General features: G+C 43.4%; 1 protein-coding gene across 4 annotated transcripts in view; it reads right to left on the bottom strand.

Moving 5' to 3' along the window:
• FCHSD2 (FCH and double SH3 domains 2) overlaps positions 1–20,450 on the bottom strand; it is a 441,879-nt gene that overhangs the window by 417,915 nt on the left and 3,514 nt on the right. For all 4 annotated transcript variants that reach the window (XM_069203852.1, XM_069203850.1, XM_069203849.1 and 1 more), the window contains exon 2: positions 10,809–10,906. In XM_069203852.1, coding sequence (XP_069059953.1) covers positions 10,809–10,906 — 98 coding nt within the window. The remainder of the gene's footprint in view (positions 1–10,808; positions 10,907–20,450) is intronic.

The raw sequence follows: 20,450 nt of genomic DNA, 5'->3' as shown, positions 1-20,450 counted from the left end.
GCTAGCAAGGGAGGTCCAGGAAGCAGCCAGAGGGCGAGTAGCTCACAAGGAGGTAACCGGTCTTCCGTGGACCCTGGGGCCGGCTGCCGACAGCTGCCCCAGTGATGCACACTGGATGGTGCAATAAATGTTGAATATGCCAAAAAATGTAGTAACATACACTTTTTAAAGGAAAAGCAGTCGCTTTAATATTTATATGTGCTCTTTATATTATCAAAACACACTCATGTGATCTTATGAGACTTTCAAAAACCTATCAGATGTGCTTAAAAAGCAGCAGGTATTTTTTTCTGATACTGTACTAATTATATAATAATCTGCATGCCTTTTAATCGGAACCAAAGTGCACTAAATAGTATGCAAACTACTAACTCTGGAGTGGTCTTAGAATATACACGACGAACTCGCCTCTGGTAATTAGATATAGGGTGATCTGTACCAGTGCAAATACTTAATTCTGCAGAAAATATACACGTTTTCTTGGGGGGAGAGAGAGAGAGAGAGATTCTATACCTAGAGAGTAAAATAGCAGCAAAAAATTGCAAGTTGAAGATGTATTGGCCTGTTCGGCTCAGGCGTTTCTCACCCTCTTCTGCTTGACCTTACTAATGGGAGACTTAAACAAGAAATTAAAGCAGTCATTTTTCAATCCGCCTGACTTTCACAACACACTCTAAAAAAAATAAAAAAATAAAAAATAAAAAAAACACAAGTTCTAAGATTTTACTGCGAAATTAACTTTCAAAGCTGTTGAAAATTAAGTTTTCTAAAAATTACATGCATCATTCTGGTGGCCTCAGAGGAATTGAAAACGATCCTGGGGAGCCTTCGTTATGGTCTTTCTTCAGTTTCTATGGACATATAAAGAAAGAAATAATGAAGACCCCTCTTCTTTTGTAATAGAAACAAAACATGTATTTGCAATGCAACTGGTCTCGTGTTTGCTCGAGTTACAGCTATCAGTGCTGTAAACTCCTAACCGGACTTTTTTTGCCACATTAATTGAAAAAAGACCGCTATCGCACTATGTAAAACCCAGCACGATCACACTGAAATTGAAAAACAAAAAACCGAGCGCCATCACGCTATGTAAATCCCAGCGCAATCGCGCTGTGTGGAAAATGGAAAGATTAAGTAGTGCAGAGACCGGGCTGAAAACATGGAGCCTCTTATGTGTTCCGTAGTTGGCCGGGGCTCTCGAGGAGGACTAAATGCCGGAAAAGGCATGACGTATGCATGCCTTTCACTAATGAAATCAAGCGGATTTCAAAAGGCAAGCCCACGAGTCAATGAAAGTGACAGGCGTGACATGGGCGTGGTTAAAATCCCAAAGAGAGATTACAACAGGGACAACCTATGCGCTCGACCCTAAATAGGGGAGCCTTCAATATCAGGGGGGAAAAAAAAGGTAAACATATATATTTTTTTTTAACGTACAATGGGAAGGTGATGGGAGGGCAGAGTGGACAGCTGAAACCAGAAGCAAACACGGGAAAGAGGTAGGAGCTGTGGTGAAGAACAAAGGGGGTAGCAGGCAGGAGAAACAGAACTAAAAAGACGAGAGCAAGTCAGGAAGAGCATATAGGAAGGCCTATACTTGTTAAGGAGTCCCTCATGCAGGCACTGCAATGGATTTGCGAAGATCACCCCTCACACGTGATATACGAACAGGTGAGAGAGAAACACTCCTTTCGCTTAGACAAGATGTTATTAACAAAGTCTCAAGCCAATGAGTGAAAAAGGCTGGTCAAAGAGAGCCAAAGGCTGTATGGGGCAGACGCAGAGACGGTCTACGTAGAATGTAAGCAAAAGGTCTGTTTCATAGCTGGCTGTCATCCGAGGCCTAAAATATGCCAAAAGCATCGTTATACATGGTATTTGTTGGAATAGGAAATCTACTGGGATTTCATTAACAAGAATACAGGTGGGGTCAGTAATATGTGGCCTTTTCTCACTTGTCCGATTGTTGCCACAGCAATGTGTCATTTCAATGACTTGCTTTGTCATGCAAGGTTGGCCATCAGTTGCTCAATGCATTGAAGCCTTCCTACGCTTCAGACCACCAGGACAGCATTGATGAAGATAAGACCACGGAAAATTTGAAGAAGAGTTCAGCTATCTCAAAGTCAACATCCTTGCTGAGAGGAAAATGGACGCGACAACTTGAACTGCTCCAGGAAACCTATCTTGGGTGGACGAGTTGCCTTCAACCTCGGACGGTTTGGCCTGTGCATCTTCTGGAACCTTCTGGCCTGGTAGAGGTCCACCCTGAACTGACCTCAGGTAACACTTCTCCATGCCAAGTATAAGAAGTGACCTATGCATGCTTCAGTGAACACTGGTGGACCTCGGGGTTTCATACATATCAGATCCTGGAGTGACTGCAGGCTTCCGTATGGATTTCTGTATTCTTTTGCTAGATTCACGGCTACTGGTATTATGCGATTCTGTGGCTGCAGCTTTTTTCACATAATTATGGATTTGCCACATAATCCATCATCTGCAGCATAATCTGCAGATTTGACAGAAAAATAGTTTCCAGCTCAAATGAATCAAATATTACTAAAAACACTGCGACATGTATTTGCACGCAGTGGACGGCCATTCACCAAGGTTCACTGGTCATCTCAGAGTTGCTTATTTCTGTATATGGTTGTTAAATTGGTAGTACTGAGGTGAAATACTTGCCTAGAGAATATTACTATGTGTAAAATTACAACATAATGAAGTAATACTCTGAAAATATGTGGCACATTATGTCACATTATTTGCCTTTGCTTACCTCATAATTTAGCCAACCCTGACACAATGTAATGCTCCCATGACACATAATTCCAGTGGCCTTGGCTATATTATGTGCTTTTTGTGGTAACTTGCTTGCAGTGTCAAATCAGTGGCGCAAATAAAAGCATTACACTGTTGGCAGTCTCGACCCCATGACCCTGGTGGCTTGCTCAACCTTTATTCCTCTTTGGGGGAACATGTGATGTAGACCGAGTTAGGTTGCTAAGGGAGAGAGAGAAAGTATTCCAGAATAAGCATAATCTAATTCCCAAATGTGGCCTTGTCATCATAGTTGGCAATTACAAAAAATGGACGTTTCACCAATATTATGGAATTTAGGGTTAACCAAATCTGCTCGCAATGCAGAGACTTCCAAATGAGCTCGCTAGCAAAAGTTGGTTAACTCTAATAGGTTTATGGGTGTTCACAAACTTATTCCAGGTATGGCCTTACCCTGTGAATCCAAAATTCATGTGGGCGTATAGTAAAGGGGTTTATCCATGGGAGGAAAAGTAAAATGTTAGACTCTGTAAGGGAAATAGCTTTCCAGGAATAGTCCTAAAACTCTTAATAAATGTATGTAAAGTTGGAAACGTACTCTAAACAGACTAAAGCTGCCATGTGTATATGTCACATTATCAGAGCGATGTTTTGTGAAGTTCAATGGCTCAGTGAAGGTCCACTAATGATGAAGCTTTCCATGGTACTTTCCCGGATGCCCCTTGCCAGGAACGTCTTTAATTTCTGACCCTCCCCCCCCATCCAACACACAGACATTTGATGACCATCTAGCCGGTAACTGTTCCTGCATGGTAAACTGTGGCTAAGAATTAAGAGTAGAGCAGCGTCAGCTTTAAATTTCCATATTGAAAGCAGAAAAATCCTTCACAAAGACATTTCGATTACAACAATTGTATTAATATATTCATTAAAAGACTGTTTTCCCAATGAAAGGTGTGCCTGTCCAGACTACAGCCCTCTGCCAGCTCTTGTAGAGAAAATCCAGGCCAAGGAACACTGCAGACACTCAAACTTCTCATAACCCTTCATCTTTCATTGAAACTGGACTGGAAAATGTAACTGCAGCAATGCAATATCAACAAAACATATAGGTCTGTCTGCCTGGGACTGATGGTGACAGAGCAAAGCATTGTCCATGAGAAAGAAAGTCACTAAACTACAGATATCAAGTCACAGTGAAAGGAAAGGGGCAGGTGCATCTGTTCTGAAGCAGCCTGAAGATGTTCCTGAAAATGTGGTTGCCTTCGCTCAATGGCCTGGGTAAGGAGTGAAGATGCCATTACTGAACAGAACCACTCCTTGAGGAAAGCGTTGGAGAACTTTTCTTGGATACTTACACCGGAGCGCTGCAGACCCTATTGAATGGACTCTGCCATAGATTCTTTTATCTCCCCAAGACCAAGCGAGATTTTGAGGGTTTATTTTTTTTCTTCAAAAAAACAAAACAAAATCTTAGGAAAAAAACGTTATACTGTACATACACAGACACTAGATGACCCCAGCATTTCTGAACTTACACCAAATCCTACACGTACTACTTTGTTTCTGTAGGTTTTCGACATGGGCTCAAGATGCGTAAACCTTAATATGTTTAACAAACTCCATTGTGACAAGTTTCTGGTGGTAGCGCACTAACTAGGTGGGACCACACTTTGACCATCATCTAGGGTGTCTGCCATGCCAGCGGGTTCCATCAACAGGCACTGTGGAAGGTGCTGCGGCTCAGTTATTGGGTGCTTTTCCTTCCCGCTACGTCTCAAACCTTGGATCAAAAGATTGTGTCAGGTGATCATGGCTCTCAAGTGCATGAACAAAATGAGCACAATCTTCATTCTCCATCATTACTCACACCCCTCCAGATGTTCACAGAAGTTAAGTGAAGGGTTGGGGCGTTAACCTGGCATCATTAGGCCCAAGCTCCCCATCTGTGAGCAAGGGGTCATCCGGACGCCCCATGTGGTGGGACACTGGGGTGCATTTTGTCCCACTGGGGACGCAGTGACAGGAAAAGTGAGGTTCAGGAGCAATGGCCAGGCCAAAGGCAGAGACTGAAATGAAGGGAGCTAACAGGAGGCTAGAGGGAGGGATGCATGAAGCATTGCTGTGGCTCTCTATTCTTTTGTTACTAAAGGTTTAGCCACCAAATCCTATTTTTAGGACAATACTGAGAATGCAGAACGGTACAGTAACTAAAAATGTAAAGTTGTGGAAACAGAAGTGTTCTGGGGGAGGGGTGAAGCCATAAGTTTTCAGCACTGTTGATGGTGGAGCACAGGGCAATGTCCTCTCTAGAACTAACACAGAGGTCACGGCACAACACTTCTGTAAGGACAGTCTGTTTTTTCATGGAAACAAACACAGAGTGGGCACCAACAATCCTTGCATCAAAAATGCCTCAAGCTTCTGTAATGCACATAAGTACTGTAACTCACAAGTTGAGACCTCTGAACAAAAATAGATTTGGAGGGATGGAACGTGGCATAAAGTTTTATCAGGCGTTCAATATAAATATTCATCAATTTACATAGCTGTAGAGATGATGCTTTTTAGAATACACTGGGCATATATATTTTTTTTTTTTTAAATAGGCCCCAGCTACATTTCAAGGACAAATGACATTTTTGGAGAATTCTCATATGGTGGTAGAATGTTTGCATACACCGACGGAATGTAACACCGATCTAGAGAATAGTGCAGGGAAATATTTTAACTGCAGGTGAAATAACCTTAAAACAGTGCACTATACTATTCAATGACATATAAACAGTAGGTAACATAAGCACATATAAGAAACCCTGGACTCTAAATGGTTTAAGGATTGCATTAAAAAAAAATTCAGCATGAAAATTGGTAGACCACTGTGAAATTTATCGAATTCTAATAATAATCTAAAATGAATTAACAGAATGCTGAAATTACAATAAAATAACTTATCTAGGAACATTTGAAATGACTGCACGGAGTAATGTGGCTGAAAGGCTCACTTGCAGAAATCAAACTGATATCTGCAGTGTGCAATTTGTAGTGATGGGATATTTCTTCAGCACTATTAAAAGGAGTTTACTGTTCCTAATGAGACTCCTCCTCCCAATGGTCTCAAAGGATGCTCTTCTTTTTTGGCAGCTGGGTAGGTTATATCTTACACAGTACTGCATACTCCAGAGGGGAGGCCAGAACACTTCCAGGTGGCCCAGTAAGCGTCTAGCCTGCTTGATATGTATGCTGGTGGAGTGTGGGTCGCTAGTGCCCATGATATGGGAAGCACCGGGTGTATATATGTATAGATCAAACCTAGCCAAGCGGGGCAGAGCGCTGTACAAGGTCATAGTCTAGCATACAGTCAACGGGTGACAGGAGAGGTAGCTGCATTAGTACGTATGTGATATTCTATAACATGTAAGCGGTCCGAACGGGATGCTCCAGTTGTGTTGTGACAAACTTGCACTTATGTGTAGAGTGAAACAGGAAGACTTTGTCATGTCTGCAGACCATGGACATCTTTCATTGGCGGATAGGAGCCCACCCGATGGATGCACTTGGTTGGAAGGGTGAGGGTTTATTTTCTTGCTTATGGGGCGGATGTAAAGCAGAGAGCTAGGGCCAAAACTATGCTACAAGCTGATTTTTATTTCATGTACTTAACAGTCCAGAAGTGTAATAACGTTGATGCCCAGATCAGGAAAAAGCTCACAGCTGACATGACAGGCAAGCAACCAGAGGTGGAGACCAGCACCATGAAACAAGGTGTAGGGTCCGAGCCCACAGAGATTAGGAGTTGAGAAGGGGTCACAGCAGGGTCGTACGGAGCTCCTCAGGTAGATCTACCGCGAAGAGAGACCTGTAGAGCGAGGGGCAGTAATCCAGGCAAAACAGAATCATGGCCTGAACTGAACTACACCTTCAGGAATGTTCCCTCAAAATTAATCAACACTTGTAATCGCCTTTTCACCACCATACTAGGTTCTTCCTGCCATGGCCGTGAAGGTCGCCAACAGAGACATAGCTAGGAGCCCTACAATGTGGGGCCCACGCCCAGCTTAAGTCGATCAAGGCTGTCGTACAACATTAGCTAAAGTGTCAAGGATGAACAAAGCGGACAGGGCTGGTTTCCAGACCATCAATTCTACATTCCATGCATTTTCTGTATCATCGAAATTCGGACATGCAGCAGCACAACCACCGAAAACGCTTAAAATTGTATTACTTTTTAATTAATTACAAAGCCCAGCTAATGCCACAAGGTCAAAAGATTACACCTATTTTTTATAGTTTTTTAATAGTCATAAGTGGCCAAATCAGGATACCAGGGCTACTCCAATTACAGAAACAGCCCCTCACATTGCTCTCGGCGACCACAGGGTCCGAGGGCTTTTCTTTAATCTGCCAAACAGAAACAATGAATGCATCGCTCGACTTCCAGCGACCTGCGGGATATTAACAGATTGCTCGCTGGACATCCTGGCGCAGGGTGCATCCTGGGGGGGGTGAGGCAGCGGCGTGTCCCTACAAAAAGTGCAGGAACGCAGTCTCCCTGTATCCCAGCTGTTTCACTTCCTTGGAAGGCGTCAAGTGTTAGCTGTTCACGCCAATGTGCATCTGTCACTTCCGGAGCCAGGAACATCTCCCCAGCAGCCACGTCCACTTTGGGCGATCAGCGGCCCACCCCCGCCGGATTTTTTTCTCCACATAATAAATGTATACAATGCATAACAGTGAATGCTGAAACGCGTACTACATTTCTACGTCATGTAGGATCACGAGCAGACTGCAAAATTGCATATATATATATTTTTTTTTTAAAGTGTTGCTTATGCTTCATTCATAAAGCATTAGTCAACGCAAAAGACAATGTCAGCGGCATCTCACCATCATTATAAAGGTTGAGCGGTGGAAGCGGTTTATTTTATGCCCACCGCTGTATTAGTGGCGCAACACTCAACTTTAGTTGGATAGTTCAGAGATAATTTCTTTCATCAGCCTTTCTTTGGTCATTCGTTATACATCAAGCAATTCCAAAAATAAACAAAAACATGCACCTGGCTTTTTTTTTTTTTTTTTACAATAAACAGCGACCTACTAGGCAGCCACTTGCACGAGGACTTCCCCTGTAGTTTCTCGACCAGAAAGCCGTCTTCCAAGTCGTAAATTCAAATGTTTTGTATTCCACATAAATTATCATACAAATAACTAGAAAGCACGAGACTTTATACAAAAATAGAATTCTAACAAAAGCAGCACCGGGCGGGGCCCTAACGGAGGATTGGAGCATATCGTGTTCACATCAAGCAGCCTGGTTTGCGAGTACCTTTGAACACTGATATTCAGAATAACACCGCATAAAGGGGGGACATTGTGCCGGAGAAGCAGAAGATTCTGTGGAGTACAGTAGACATCACTTTAGTGCCAAGACAGACATCCTGAAATCACTACCCTGCAGCGGGTGACCCTAAAAGCATAGAAAGTGGCCACAAAAATGACTAAAAATGGTGAATAGGCTTATTTGAATACTCTATTCTGGTTCAGTTGGTGTCTGAGCGCTAGAATGGCAAGTGTCACACTTATCCAAACCAATGGTTCTAAAATAATTACCCCTTGATGGAAGGATGATTCCAGCCACAAACAGTGCAAGCGACATTTCACTAATTTGGAAAAATAATGCATTCCTCCAACTACAACCACAAGCACAAGCACAACATTGAGTAGCTCAGTTAGGGGTCACGCTCTGCATTATGGGAAATTTAGCCAGGCAAAAGACAATCGTGGGTGCTTCTATGTCCTGAAACACAACCGGATCCCCTGAAAACCACCACTAGCTACAACCTGCCTCAGCATCGCTGACCGTCCTTTCCAGAGTATATGCCCTTCCTCTATTACATCCTTGTGGGTAATGACAAGGCTTTCACTGGGTATCCCCAACTATTCTCCACAGTCAACAAATTCCAGACTCAATAACAATAATATTGCATAAAATAAGCAGAAACCAAGGACTGTCTCAGTATCAACAGACGTGTAACTGAACCTCAACAAAAATGCTATTCTGGATTAAGGTAGACATAGAAACCATACTGAAGGCAAAAGTGACCAACTGATAAATTACTACACATACAAAAAAAGTGAAAAAGAAAAAAAAAAAAAAAAGCAGACACTGCATGCGGAGTCCACAAGACAGAAAGAAGAGAAGCTGGCGCCAAAAAAACACATCAAACCATTTTGAGTGATAATTACTACAACATTAAATAGTGAGCAGACATTAAAAATCATAAAAACAAACAAAATTAATATAAGTGAAGCATAAGATGGAAACTTCAAAACAGATATAACACACCATCACATACATTGGTGTAAAAACTAACCATACCCCCTGGCCTCAGTGGCCGAGGACTCATATGCGCTAAAAAAAATTATAGGCCCAAGAGTGCACCGCTGTGGTCAAGCACCATCCTTTGCGCGGGATGCTCATGGTTACCCTCCTGGCCCAGGTCCACCACCTCTTCTCCCATGAACAACAAATGTACGAGGAGTCACTCAACAAATAATCGCTTCGGCAACCCACCTCCCATGACCCAAATCACCCTCTGTCAAACAGGCAGAAATGAAGGCAAATGATGCATTATTTTCCAACATGCAATAAGAACGTATCCGAATCGGTTAGCAAACCCAGGTTCCTACCCCACCACCAAACAAGATGAAAGATAACAGCCCAAATGAGAGAACATTTATTACATAAGACTGCGCAAGAAGACAACAAAATAAGAAAGTTACTAATCAAAAGTATACCATCAACAAAATCAGGGGATGGCTGGGCGGGGAAACAAAAATACACACACCAAGACAAGGCTGGTGATCAAGAGCAGGGAGGAAGCAGATGTAGTGATGCATTTTTTCCAGGGCTGCAGGAGGCACACAAAATAAATAAATAAATAAAAAAAAGATGGAGACCAAATCCCAACAAGGGTTTCTAAACCCAGACTATAGGCAGTGGGCTACTTCACTTCATCCACCATGTTCGGATTGCCAGACACCTGCAACTCAGAGGTAGAACTGCCCATCAGACAGGAGTGCCCAGACACAGCCCCAGATGAACTCGATGGTTTTGTTTTATGCATCCCTGTCGCACCACCCAACGTAACAGCCCCACCTTCCATGGTAGAAGGCACAGCTTCCTAACTACACTTAGAGGTCAAAAAACCACACAAGCAAGTATTCGCAAACCTAATTAAACACCTATCAAGTCACAGAAACCTAGTAAAACTCTACAAAGCAGTGAATATTTGTACATTTAAAACCAAAAGCAGCAAGCACATACAATGCCAACAGGTCTTGCCTTAACTGCCAGCCTTTGCAAAACATCATCACTGAGGAATCTATAGGGACATCAACAATATAAAGAAAGAAAAAAAAAAAAAAAAAAAAAAAAAAAACTCTCATTGCTGTAATAGTTTCTGCCACGGACTGGACTACTTTGTGGGCAGATGTTCTCCTTGTGAAATGCCATCACTCACGGTGAAGTTAGCCAATGGCTGAAGGTGGTACACCCACTGCCTCGTGCAACAGGGGGTGGAAGAAAAATGCAAATGACACAACAACATACCAATGGAAGCAGAGGGCTGGCTGAAAGCCCCTACATGCATACTATACATGTATTTCATGTAAAAATCAAAGAGATCTTAGCAAACACCAGACCAAAAAAAAAGCTACACCTGTGTACATGCAGAATGCGTTTAACTTTGAAACGAGTTACTTTAACTTAGCTGGCCTTATAAAAACAGATGTCAAAAATGGCGGCTGGTTTGATTCTATTCGCTCCACAAAACACAAACGACAGAGTTTGCATTGTATTAATTTCAGTTATGCTTTCCAGCTGTGCCGACGCTACAACAGCCGAATGCAGGAAATCCAGGGAGGAAATTCCAGCGTGGTTCCCGGAGCTGGGTGAACCAAATGTTCTTCCAAAAAACAAGCACATCCAAAACAGAAGTTTGCAGTGGTTTCTGTAACCGTACCTCATGTCTTCCAGCAAATCGCATTCCGCCTGGTGCTTGGCCTGCAGTTTTGTCATCTGTTCCGCTTGGATATTTTTCAGCTCTTGTGTAACTTTCACCTAGGAAGACAGACCAGGGTACCGTGAATTCAGTGTATCCTGCATCATGTAAATCACTACACCCCAAAAACAAACAAACTGTTAACACATTGGTCAGAATTCCACTGCAGTGTGGATGGCACCCTGGATGACGCTTTATAATGTAGCATCCTTCCTCGTCAGATACAGAGAGTGCTCATATCACCCTGTATCCGGCACAGTACCGATGGATGCCACCACAAAGCCTGTGCAGAGCGTGTCACAGAAAGAACCCTAGCGGGGTATGTTACCTGTACCACGCGGCCTTTACTACACAGTCTTTGCAAAGCATCGAAGAAGCACACCAGGACATCTTCAGGTACCTTACGATGCAGTGTAAGGGATAGTACAGGGTTTTTAGGGTTCATGGATGAGTAGGGGTAAGGTGGTTTAGGGTCTAGACAGTAAGGGTCTTCCGGTGCGGAGGTTTGGGTGAGGTGTAGTACGGGGTTTTGGGGTTTAGTGAGGGTAGTAAGTGATTTTTGGGGTTCAGGATTGGGTATGAAGTTTTATGGTTTGAGGATAGGTAGGGGTGAGAAGAAGTAAGGGTTCTTTAAGGTTCAGATTTGGGTAAGAGGTTTTTAACGTTTGTGGGTGGGGTTAGGAGCAGTATGTTTTTAGGGTTAGTAAAGGTAAGGGTTTTTAGCAATAAGAATTGTAGGAAAGGTTTTTAGGCTTTGGGGATGAGGATATATATATATTAGCAAAACAAAAAATGTTTTTTCTATAGAAACTAGTCCTAAATATAACTACCTAGTGGCGACCACCACTAGGACATATATATCTGAGAGAGTACATGGGGTTCTCTCATTTTAAATACTTATAAAGAGTGGGAAGGGGAGTTACCTCCATTTAAGCAGGTGGAAAAACATAACCCTGCTCACCATCAATGTTGTGTGGTAACTTGGTAACTGAAACATGGAAAGGGGAAGGGGGGGTTGATGGACGGTTCGATCTCTTCCATACACTGGAGTGAAGCTGTAAAATAAATTGACCCACTGTAGTGACCATTTCAAAGGCAGCAGTAAAGTGCTTTACAATAGAACAGGACTCTAGCATACAGATTCTTCTCATTGGTGCCAAAAGGCTGCATTGGATATGACCTCTACTCTTTGCATCATTTCCCCAATAAACACAAAAATGTATAGCTTTGTGCGGGGTGGAGGCTGACGTCCTGCCACGAATACAAAGTGTAAATGCGGCCATTTTCCTACATTTTTTTGGCTTACTACACACTTAGGGTGGGACGGAATGGGGACAGGTCTCCCCTTTTTAATGACGCCCTCGTTGGGGGAGGGGCTGCTGAGTACTTATTGTTCCTGAGCACTACAGGTCTGTGAGATGGGAAGTGTGAAAGGTGGGGCTTCAGTTTCTACTGCTCAGGTGAAGAAGCTTGTAGGCAGGGTTTTTACTTCCTGTGTCCGATTACTGCGCGGGAAGTCTGAATGACATCCAGACGCGGAATCTCACACTGGATTGTGCCTATGTTGTGGGTGCTTCAGACTGGAGACAGAACCGGGCCACCCGCCCTTGAGAAGCATTACTTTTACCCAAATTCATTATCCTTTATCTCACTCTGATCATGAGGGGGAAAGAAGAGGAACATCTTGACTACAAAAACTTTAAATACAGCATTCCTGTTTTTGGCTTCCTTCTACAGGTTTATGGGGACAAGAAATCATATTTAACTGTATCTACCCATGGTTGATGGTGGTCTGTGTGAACGCTGGGGTTCCCATGTGTACAGATGTATTCTAACACGTGCAAACAATGTTGTTTTCTTCTACAGTTTTGCACGCTATCACAGAAAGCCTTCAGAATATTCCTAAAAACCCTGCAGGAAAAACCATCCTCGATTTATAACTTGCGACTCTACTATTTCCATCAAAGTAACCTCTCCTTTCTCTTCATCCCCTGCATGCCTCATCTTCCGAGCAGAGCCTACTTAAAGTCACATGCATGTTTGCCTTAATCCATGTTATTCTATGTCTGCAAATTGCCCACACCTTAGTTCAAAACTCAGAAGCTCTCCTTTAAAAGTCATACCTCCCACACCCTAACAATAACTAATCTCCTGTACTCGCCTATTAATACTACTAACCAAGACATGAAATTTCCATACCCCTTGCCCACCTAAGATCACACCTAATTTCCTATAAATGTAATCAGCCACATCGAAAATGAAGTAAAGGCATGGAATGGCTGCTGCAAATCTCAAAACTAATCCTAATAACCAACAACAAACACCAAAACAAAAAACTAACTCAGAGACCTGGAGCAGCCTCCTGCCCAGCGTAAAGCACACCAGTGCCTTGTTGGGGGTAGTAAGTGCTGTATAACACAACCACAATACAATATTTAATCCATATTAAAACTAATGGCATAATGCTTAGCAGTCAAAGCCTATAGTAGTTCATAAAGGCTGCTTAATACTTTCCTTTTACTGTTTGACACTCTTACGCTCACATAAGACAAAACGGTTAAGGGTGATATCCATCACCCAGTCGTGCACTAGTGAACAGCAATAAACCACCACTTACCATTTGATCAGGTGTGGAATAACCGAAGAGATACGCCACATGCCGCTGGCCCACTCAGGACTCTAATTTACTCCACCACTGCAGGTCCCGACTGGGGCCGGACATAGTGTTCTGTTCCGCCCGCGGAATTGGCGAAAATTTTGGCCCTTCCACATTACTCTTAACACGGAGTTCTGGCCAAATTCCACCAATCGCCACATGGCGTAATATTTTTCCTGCGAGGCTCCACAATATCCTAGTTGGTGAGAAAGATTTGGCGCCCCTGGTGAGATTTTCTAACTCGGGCAGTCAGTGGATTTCGTAAGTAATCGTGGTCAGAGGACTGCCATTCAAAAAGATTTGCTACCATTCAAGTAGATTTTCTACGTAAGTGGCAGCAAAATCAACTTGAATGGTCGCGCGCTCTTGGGCGACACTTCTCACAGCACCAGCAGCTAAACTGCATAGATTCTGCTCATTTGTGGAATTCCTCTGAGTTGTCGTCTAACTTTCAGAGTGAAAGTCCACGTTTCTCGCCGACTAGCTACATACTAGACCATTTCTTGGTGTTTCACAATGACAATAATATTTGGGATGATAGTAACAAATTCCATGTCAGCAGGTCTCTTTACCATTTTCCCCTTTTGAACTGTGCCTGCTCAGGACAATAAACTTTAAAGAAAACATCTCAGAATGGACAACCCAGTGGAGTAACCAGCTAAGTACTCCATGAAGATATGAAATTCCAAAAAGAGACCTGCGGAACTGCTCAAAGCTACTAGTGTACTGTAAACCAAAAACCGCGTGCCCGTCTCTCACTTTATCACCCATCACACTGCTAAGCGCTGCGTCCCATAAAATGATAACCACAACTCGGTGGTCCTTACGCTCAACATGGAAACACTTCCCACACAGGATCAAAACAAAGATAACACATTTCCAACCACACACCCTACACAATGTAGCAAGCTCACCATGTAAGCAAGCGCTTCAGCACCCAACGCAAGAATAGTAAGCGCTATATAAATACTACAATAGAAAACAAAATCTTCCTATATTAATCCACTGAAAAGGTCAACGTGTTGTATTATGTGCGTTGCGATGTATGTACCGCGTCGTAAAAGGCTGCTCGGTAACGACAGACATTTCCAGACACACAACCGGGCCTCGTGGCTTCCGGAGAAGGGTACACAGCGATTATACAGACGGCTGTAAAGAACGGATTTTAAACATGAATTAAACATGCTCTAATTTCCATTGCAGTTTATTAAGTTTCCATGCAGTGCTCTGAATGCAGGTATTGGCAGGGTCCGTGCAAACGTGTGGTTGCTTTCGCGCCTACGGACACTTAGGGGGCCGCTGGGAGCTAGAAATAAAATATAAATGTCCATCAATAGCACCGCCTGAGCCCCCAAAACAAAACAAAGCGTCGCGCGGTGATGACGGCGTGTTTTCCAGCCCTGGTTCTCAACAATGGGTTGTTTGGCGGCGACGGGCCGTGCTCCTCTGGGGGAATAGCTTAAGATGCACTAACGATCGCGCACTGAGCGCAGACAGTCAGTCAAAGAAAGGCGAGACACACGCCGGGCTGTCGCTACCACAAGAACATGGTGATCACAACAACAATGGCGTCGAAGCACCCTAGCTTTCAGGTATCCAACCAGCTCTATCGAAATGTGCAAACTGGGGTCCTTCCTGGGCAGCATGTTGTTTAAAAAAAAAAAAAAAAATCACCAGGCTACAAATCAGCTAAATGAAAGCAAAATGCGCTGAATGTGCAAGTAAACATCACGTTTCTGGACTCAACCTTCTGAATTTTGTAGTCAGTTCAGAATGACACCAAACTGAAATATGTCTCAGTACTGCAGCGGCCGTGTTGTCCAGCCCAATGTTACTTTAACTGTTAATGGTCTGGAGTCAGAGGATGTTCTGCAGGTGACACAAACCTGGAAACACTGCACCAACTCGGGCACCTGCCTACAGCGGAAGGACAGACTATGGCTTCAAACCGCACCACAGACAGAGCGGAAAGAGCCAGCGCCGCCTGACCTATGAGCGCTGAAAAACTGAAGGTCAGCGAGGTCATGTACTCATCTACTGCAGGAATGTTTAAACTGGCTGGACTGAGTTCGAAAGAGTTTGTTAGGGGCAGAGAAAATACAAATGGTTGCAAGACTCAGTCCTCCGAGGTCTGACTGGAGAAACCAGATTGTAATTCTGAGGTCACGGGTTCAAAACCCAAAAGGGTGCCCTCGGCCCTTCATGCTACTGATGACGATAAAAGGAGTCGCGCCAAGACAGCTATAATTAATTCTCTTTTTACAGTACTCTGATAACCCAAAGAATATAAATCCTACAAAATGCTACTTGTTACGGACTCTTTGCTCAGAGGTTCCCTAGTTTGATAGGAAATCACCATTTTTAGGACCAAGGATATTTGATTAGATAAATTGAGTCTGAGAGGCTGCAAAGGTGCTTCAAACCCAAAGCCCACGCTGCCTCATTAGTATAATTGGCCAACGTCATGAAAATCACCCCACAGTTCTATGAGCGGATGCATCCACTATTTACTATCGACCACTTAATAGCCCATACAGGAAGCCTTTGTGCTTAAACTTTGGAGGTGACATTCGTGTGCTGCAGAAACCTACCAGATACCAACTCAAATTCCCCCCACACCCTAACCTAAACAGCAGGTAAGGTCGATTAAATGACTCAATCAATCAGGAATTTGTAAAGCGCACTACTCACCGGTGAGGGTCTCAAGGTGCTGAGGTGCCGAGAGGGGGGTTGGGGGGCGGGTGAGTATCACCAAGGTATGTTATCACAACCCCAGTTAGGTACAGTACTATTAAGCTGCAGTCTGAACTTGGCACACAAAGCATAACAAAAACATTAGCATGTAGCTGCTGGGATATATACAGGACCGATGGAATTATGAGGCAGAGGAGGACCATGTTATGCAGCAAGACTGACTAAATTAGGCAGCAATAAAAAGGTAAATTATGTGGCAAAACACAACACATTCTGTGATTATTTCATCACTTTATTTTTTACACCTGGTAAGAGTGTCTGAGACAAGAGTTCACCTTAATTAGTACCAGTTTAACACTCAAATACAACATTAAGCAACTGAAACCTCAGGAACACGACCTGCCATATGTTTTTTTAACTTTTGGTGAGTTTGCGCTAAAATCATTTTTTTAACCTGCAGATTATGCGTCAGATGATAGATTATGTGGCAAATGCTGCAAATCCATAATTATGCGAAAATTGCCAGGGCCGCAGAATCGAACAATTCCAGTGGCCCTGGACATAACGGGAGGCACTGCAACAAAAATACATCAATACACTGACGATACACAACTGTATCTAAAAAAATCTTAAAATATTCACATCATCACCCTCCCAAGAATCTACCGCTGCCGACTCCAGTCGGAGATGAAAAGTACTTCCCCTTTCCTTAAAACCAGGAAAGAGCGGAATTTCTCCTTTTCTGCAAAAAGGATGGACTCACTTCTCCTAAACCTACAACATCTCAGCAGCTTTTCCACTGCTCCTGCACCATCCCTCACATCGCTGGGATGCATCATTAATCCCGCTGAGTTTATCTCACGCATTAACACCATACCTAAAGCGACGCATTTCCATCAACATGTGCTAAGGAAACTCTGACACTCAAGCCCTTCGGATTTTACAAAGGAAGCAGCACTGAGGTTCTTCATTTCCAAATCAGATTTGGAAATGTTAAACTAGCTTGGATTCCACAATCAAACCTGGCGACCAATCCAATCTATCCTTCCCACTGACTCCAGACTGATGCAAAACAATACATCCGCATCACACAGGTTCTATAGTTCTCCACTGGTTCCCTTTACAAGCAAGAAGTGGCTTCAAACTTTGTGTCTTTGTTCACTGGACCATTTATGACCAGAGCCCACCCCATCTAGCAGAGCTCCTGAGCATCCCAGGAGGATCCAGGGGTCTGAGAAGCAATGACCCTCCGCAGCAAAAAGTCCTCAAATGTAACTGCTCTTTAGAGGGAAACAATCTCTGCCTTGGAACGTTTATGTCTCTGTTTCTTATCAAGAGACAGTTCGACACAGTTTTAAACCCAATAAGAACATGTCCCTAAACTTTACCATCTCTCAACAGAACATTATGGTATCACCCTGCTGGAGGGTTTGCCTAGATCTACTCCATAAATAACTTAAATTAAAGTTTTGTTGGTTAGCTACCACTTGCCTTTCTCACTGGATGGCTATTTTAGATCTCTCAGTGCTCTGATTGGTTGACTTCTATTCTTCCACTGCTGAGCTAGCTTGCATTCACTGACCTACTTTTTAGGTTGAGCATGCAAGCGCTTTTGACCCCTTGTAAGAATTGTGGGCTTTTAACCACGCCCACCACTTTTACTCATTCGTGGACTTGTCTTTCAAAAATCACTTATCACTGGTAAGTGCAGAGTTTGTCAGTTTTGTTACCGCCTTGCAGACTGACCCTGTTACTTGAATAATCGCACGACTGCCAATATGTTTGACTTTGAACAAGCTTCTTTTTCTTTTTGTGTCTCTCCTTCAAGCTCACGCCAGCCATGGTGCTTTGAATCAGCTTGCTAATGTCAACTTGAATCGACTCGCTAATGTCAACTAATGTTTTACAGTACATTTTCAATTTATGTGGTAAGACAAGTCCACTTAAGAATTTACACTGTCAATAGCTCTAACTCGAGCAAATGAGAAACCCACTGCGTTGCAAATGCTTGTTTTGTAAGCAGTCAATGGTGGTGAATGTGTTTTCCTGTTCTCTCCCCCATTGTGCTGCTTTTCCCTTTAACTTCCCCCAGCTCTCCCCTTCTCAGTGCCAACCCTCTCTCTCTTTTTTAAACACAAATAACCCACCCATATTTGTGGTCTCTTTACCTTCCTCTGACCCTATTCCCGCATGCAGGGCCACCCAAAAAGTAGTTTGTTTCCCTTTTCGGCTACAAAATGCTACCTAACAGCTGGCATTTTTTTTTTTATGTTTTACACAACTTAATCACTCTTTAGTTTAATTTACCAATCTAAACCGGGTGCCAGCCATGTAAAATCAGTACACCAAAACTGGCCTCGTTGTCACTATGCATGCAGCTGCCATCTTGGAATGGGTTCCCTTCAATTGAAATCCCCTCCAAAATTGCCATCGCATGTGTGTAGGGGTCTTCATGTTTGTGCGTATCTCAGCATTTTTGTGTCGAAAGCTACTAGCTTTGCCAATAATTGTTAATGTTTATTAGTTACAAATAAAGCACATGTAGACCTTCTCTGTTCTTGGCTGCGTAATATACATATTTGAATGAATAAATTAGGGAGACAATCTTACGTTTTGGTGGACTACCGCTGTATTCTTTTTTAAACATACTGCGCTCACTTCAGCTTTACTGCTTCCTCAAGCCCTTTTTTTTTTGGCCCTTCCTTACTTGCTGCCTCTGCCGGGGAGTCCTACTAAGGCTTGAGGTGAAATGAATGCAGAATGAATCCACCGACTGTCTACAATGACAGGCTGCCCAGACGATAAACGTTACATCCGGCCATGTTTAATTATGTGCATATTTATTGCGAGTTGGGTAATGCATGTGACAGTAAGACACCTGCCAAGTCACACCTTGGCAGTATATTCAATGCAAACAACAGAGCCAGCCTTGTATGATCCTTTCCTCCCACTCACTGCCAGTGGGATGGATACCATGCACACCGAAGCCAGCTCGCAGAGGGGAGGGGCGCTGCAATGCAGACAAGCACGTGTAACCACCAGATGAAGAGAGAGCCTCCTATTTTTAAACACAGGGACTTGGAGTTAAAAGGACAGCCCTTTCAGAACAGCATCAGCTACACCCAAGAAAAAAAAAAAACACAACGCCCATGGGCAACGTAAAAACATGTTGGCAATGCAGGAGAGCAGCTCTCGAAAACACGCCTGCACACGTGTGAGTGCTGCTAACCCCTGCAACTAAACAATTACCTACCACACACATAAACCCTCCAGAGACCACGCCGAGGGATGGATGCCTGCGACATGATGCGCGTGTAGCCACTATGCTGAGTCATGTCATAGAACATCCACCCTTGCACCAGAAAAAGAAAATACACAGGGGGGGTGAAATGGGGGTCACAACTGACCCCCGAGCACTTGGTAGCAAATTATTTAATACGACATTAGACACAGTCCGCAGAATCTTCAGTTTTCAATATTTCAAGGTTACAGACCTAGGTACAATGCAACCCATGGACGACTGGATTTAATACTTGGCAAGTGGAATTGTGTGGTTATGTGTCTGTGGTGTAATCCACCATTGGCTGCTGTATAATCTGCCACAATTTAAATAACAAAATGTTTCTAGCGCTAATGGATCAAAAGTTAGTATAATCCAAACAAAAAAAACATATACTGTGTGGCACAATGGCACACCATTTGCATATGTTAACTGGCCACCATCAGTTTGTTTTAAGAGGTGCAACCAATGCCCAGACTTTATGAACATGTGTTAAAATGACAGAATAGCCAAATACTGCAATGGAATGTGGCATGTGATGCCGCATAATGTGCCTTATGATGCTGCATAATTCGGTCCTTTGTTGTCACATAATTACAGTGTCCCGGTCTAGTGGCAGCAGAATCCCTGAGCTTTGAAGGCTGCAGAATAACTGAGCCTGGAAACTGAAGTCCACAAAGTAATCGAACTCCAGAGTGCAAAGTGTGAGCAGCCCCAAAGCCCTGGAACAGCTGCTTGGCTCCACAGGGTGCAGAATTTATGAATTTAGAAACCCAAGGGTTCATGATCCCTCAAATTTGGGAAACTCTAGTATCTGAAGAAACCAAACTCCTTAAACCAGAACCTAAAGGTCGCAGAATCCACAAACCCAAAATTCTTAAACTCCTAGATATAAAGGCTTCCGAATCCATGGAAACACCAGCCCCTGAATATCTTATCTACTAGGCCCACAATCAGAAGGCGAGCTGGGACC

Source organism: Pleurodeles waltl, chromosome 8 (assembly GCF_031143425.1).
Source record: "Pleurodeles waltl isolate 20211129_DDA chromosome 8, aPleWal1.hap1.20221129, whole genome shotgun sequence".
NCBI classification, from domain to species: domain Eukaryota; kingdom Metazoa; phylum Chordata; class Amphibia; order Caudata; family Salamandridae; genus Pleurodeles; species Pleurodeles waltl.
This window is presented reverse-complemented; position numbering and strand designations above follow the sequence as displayed.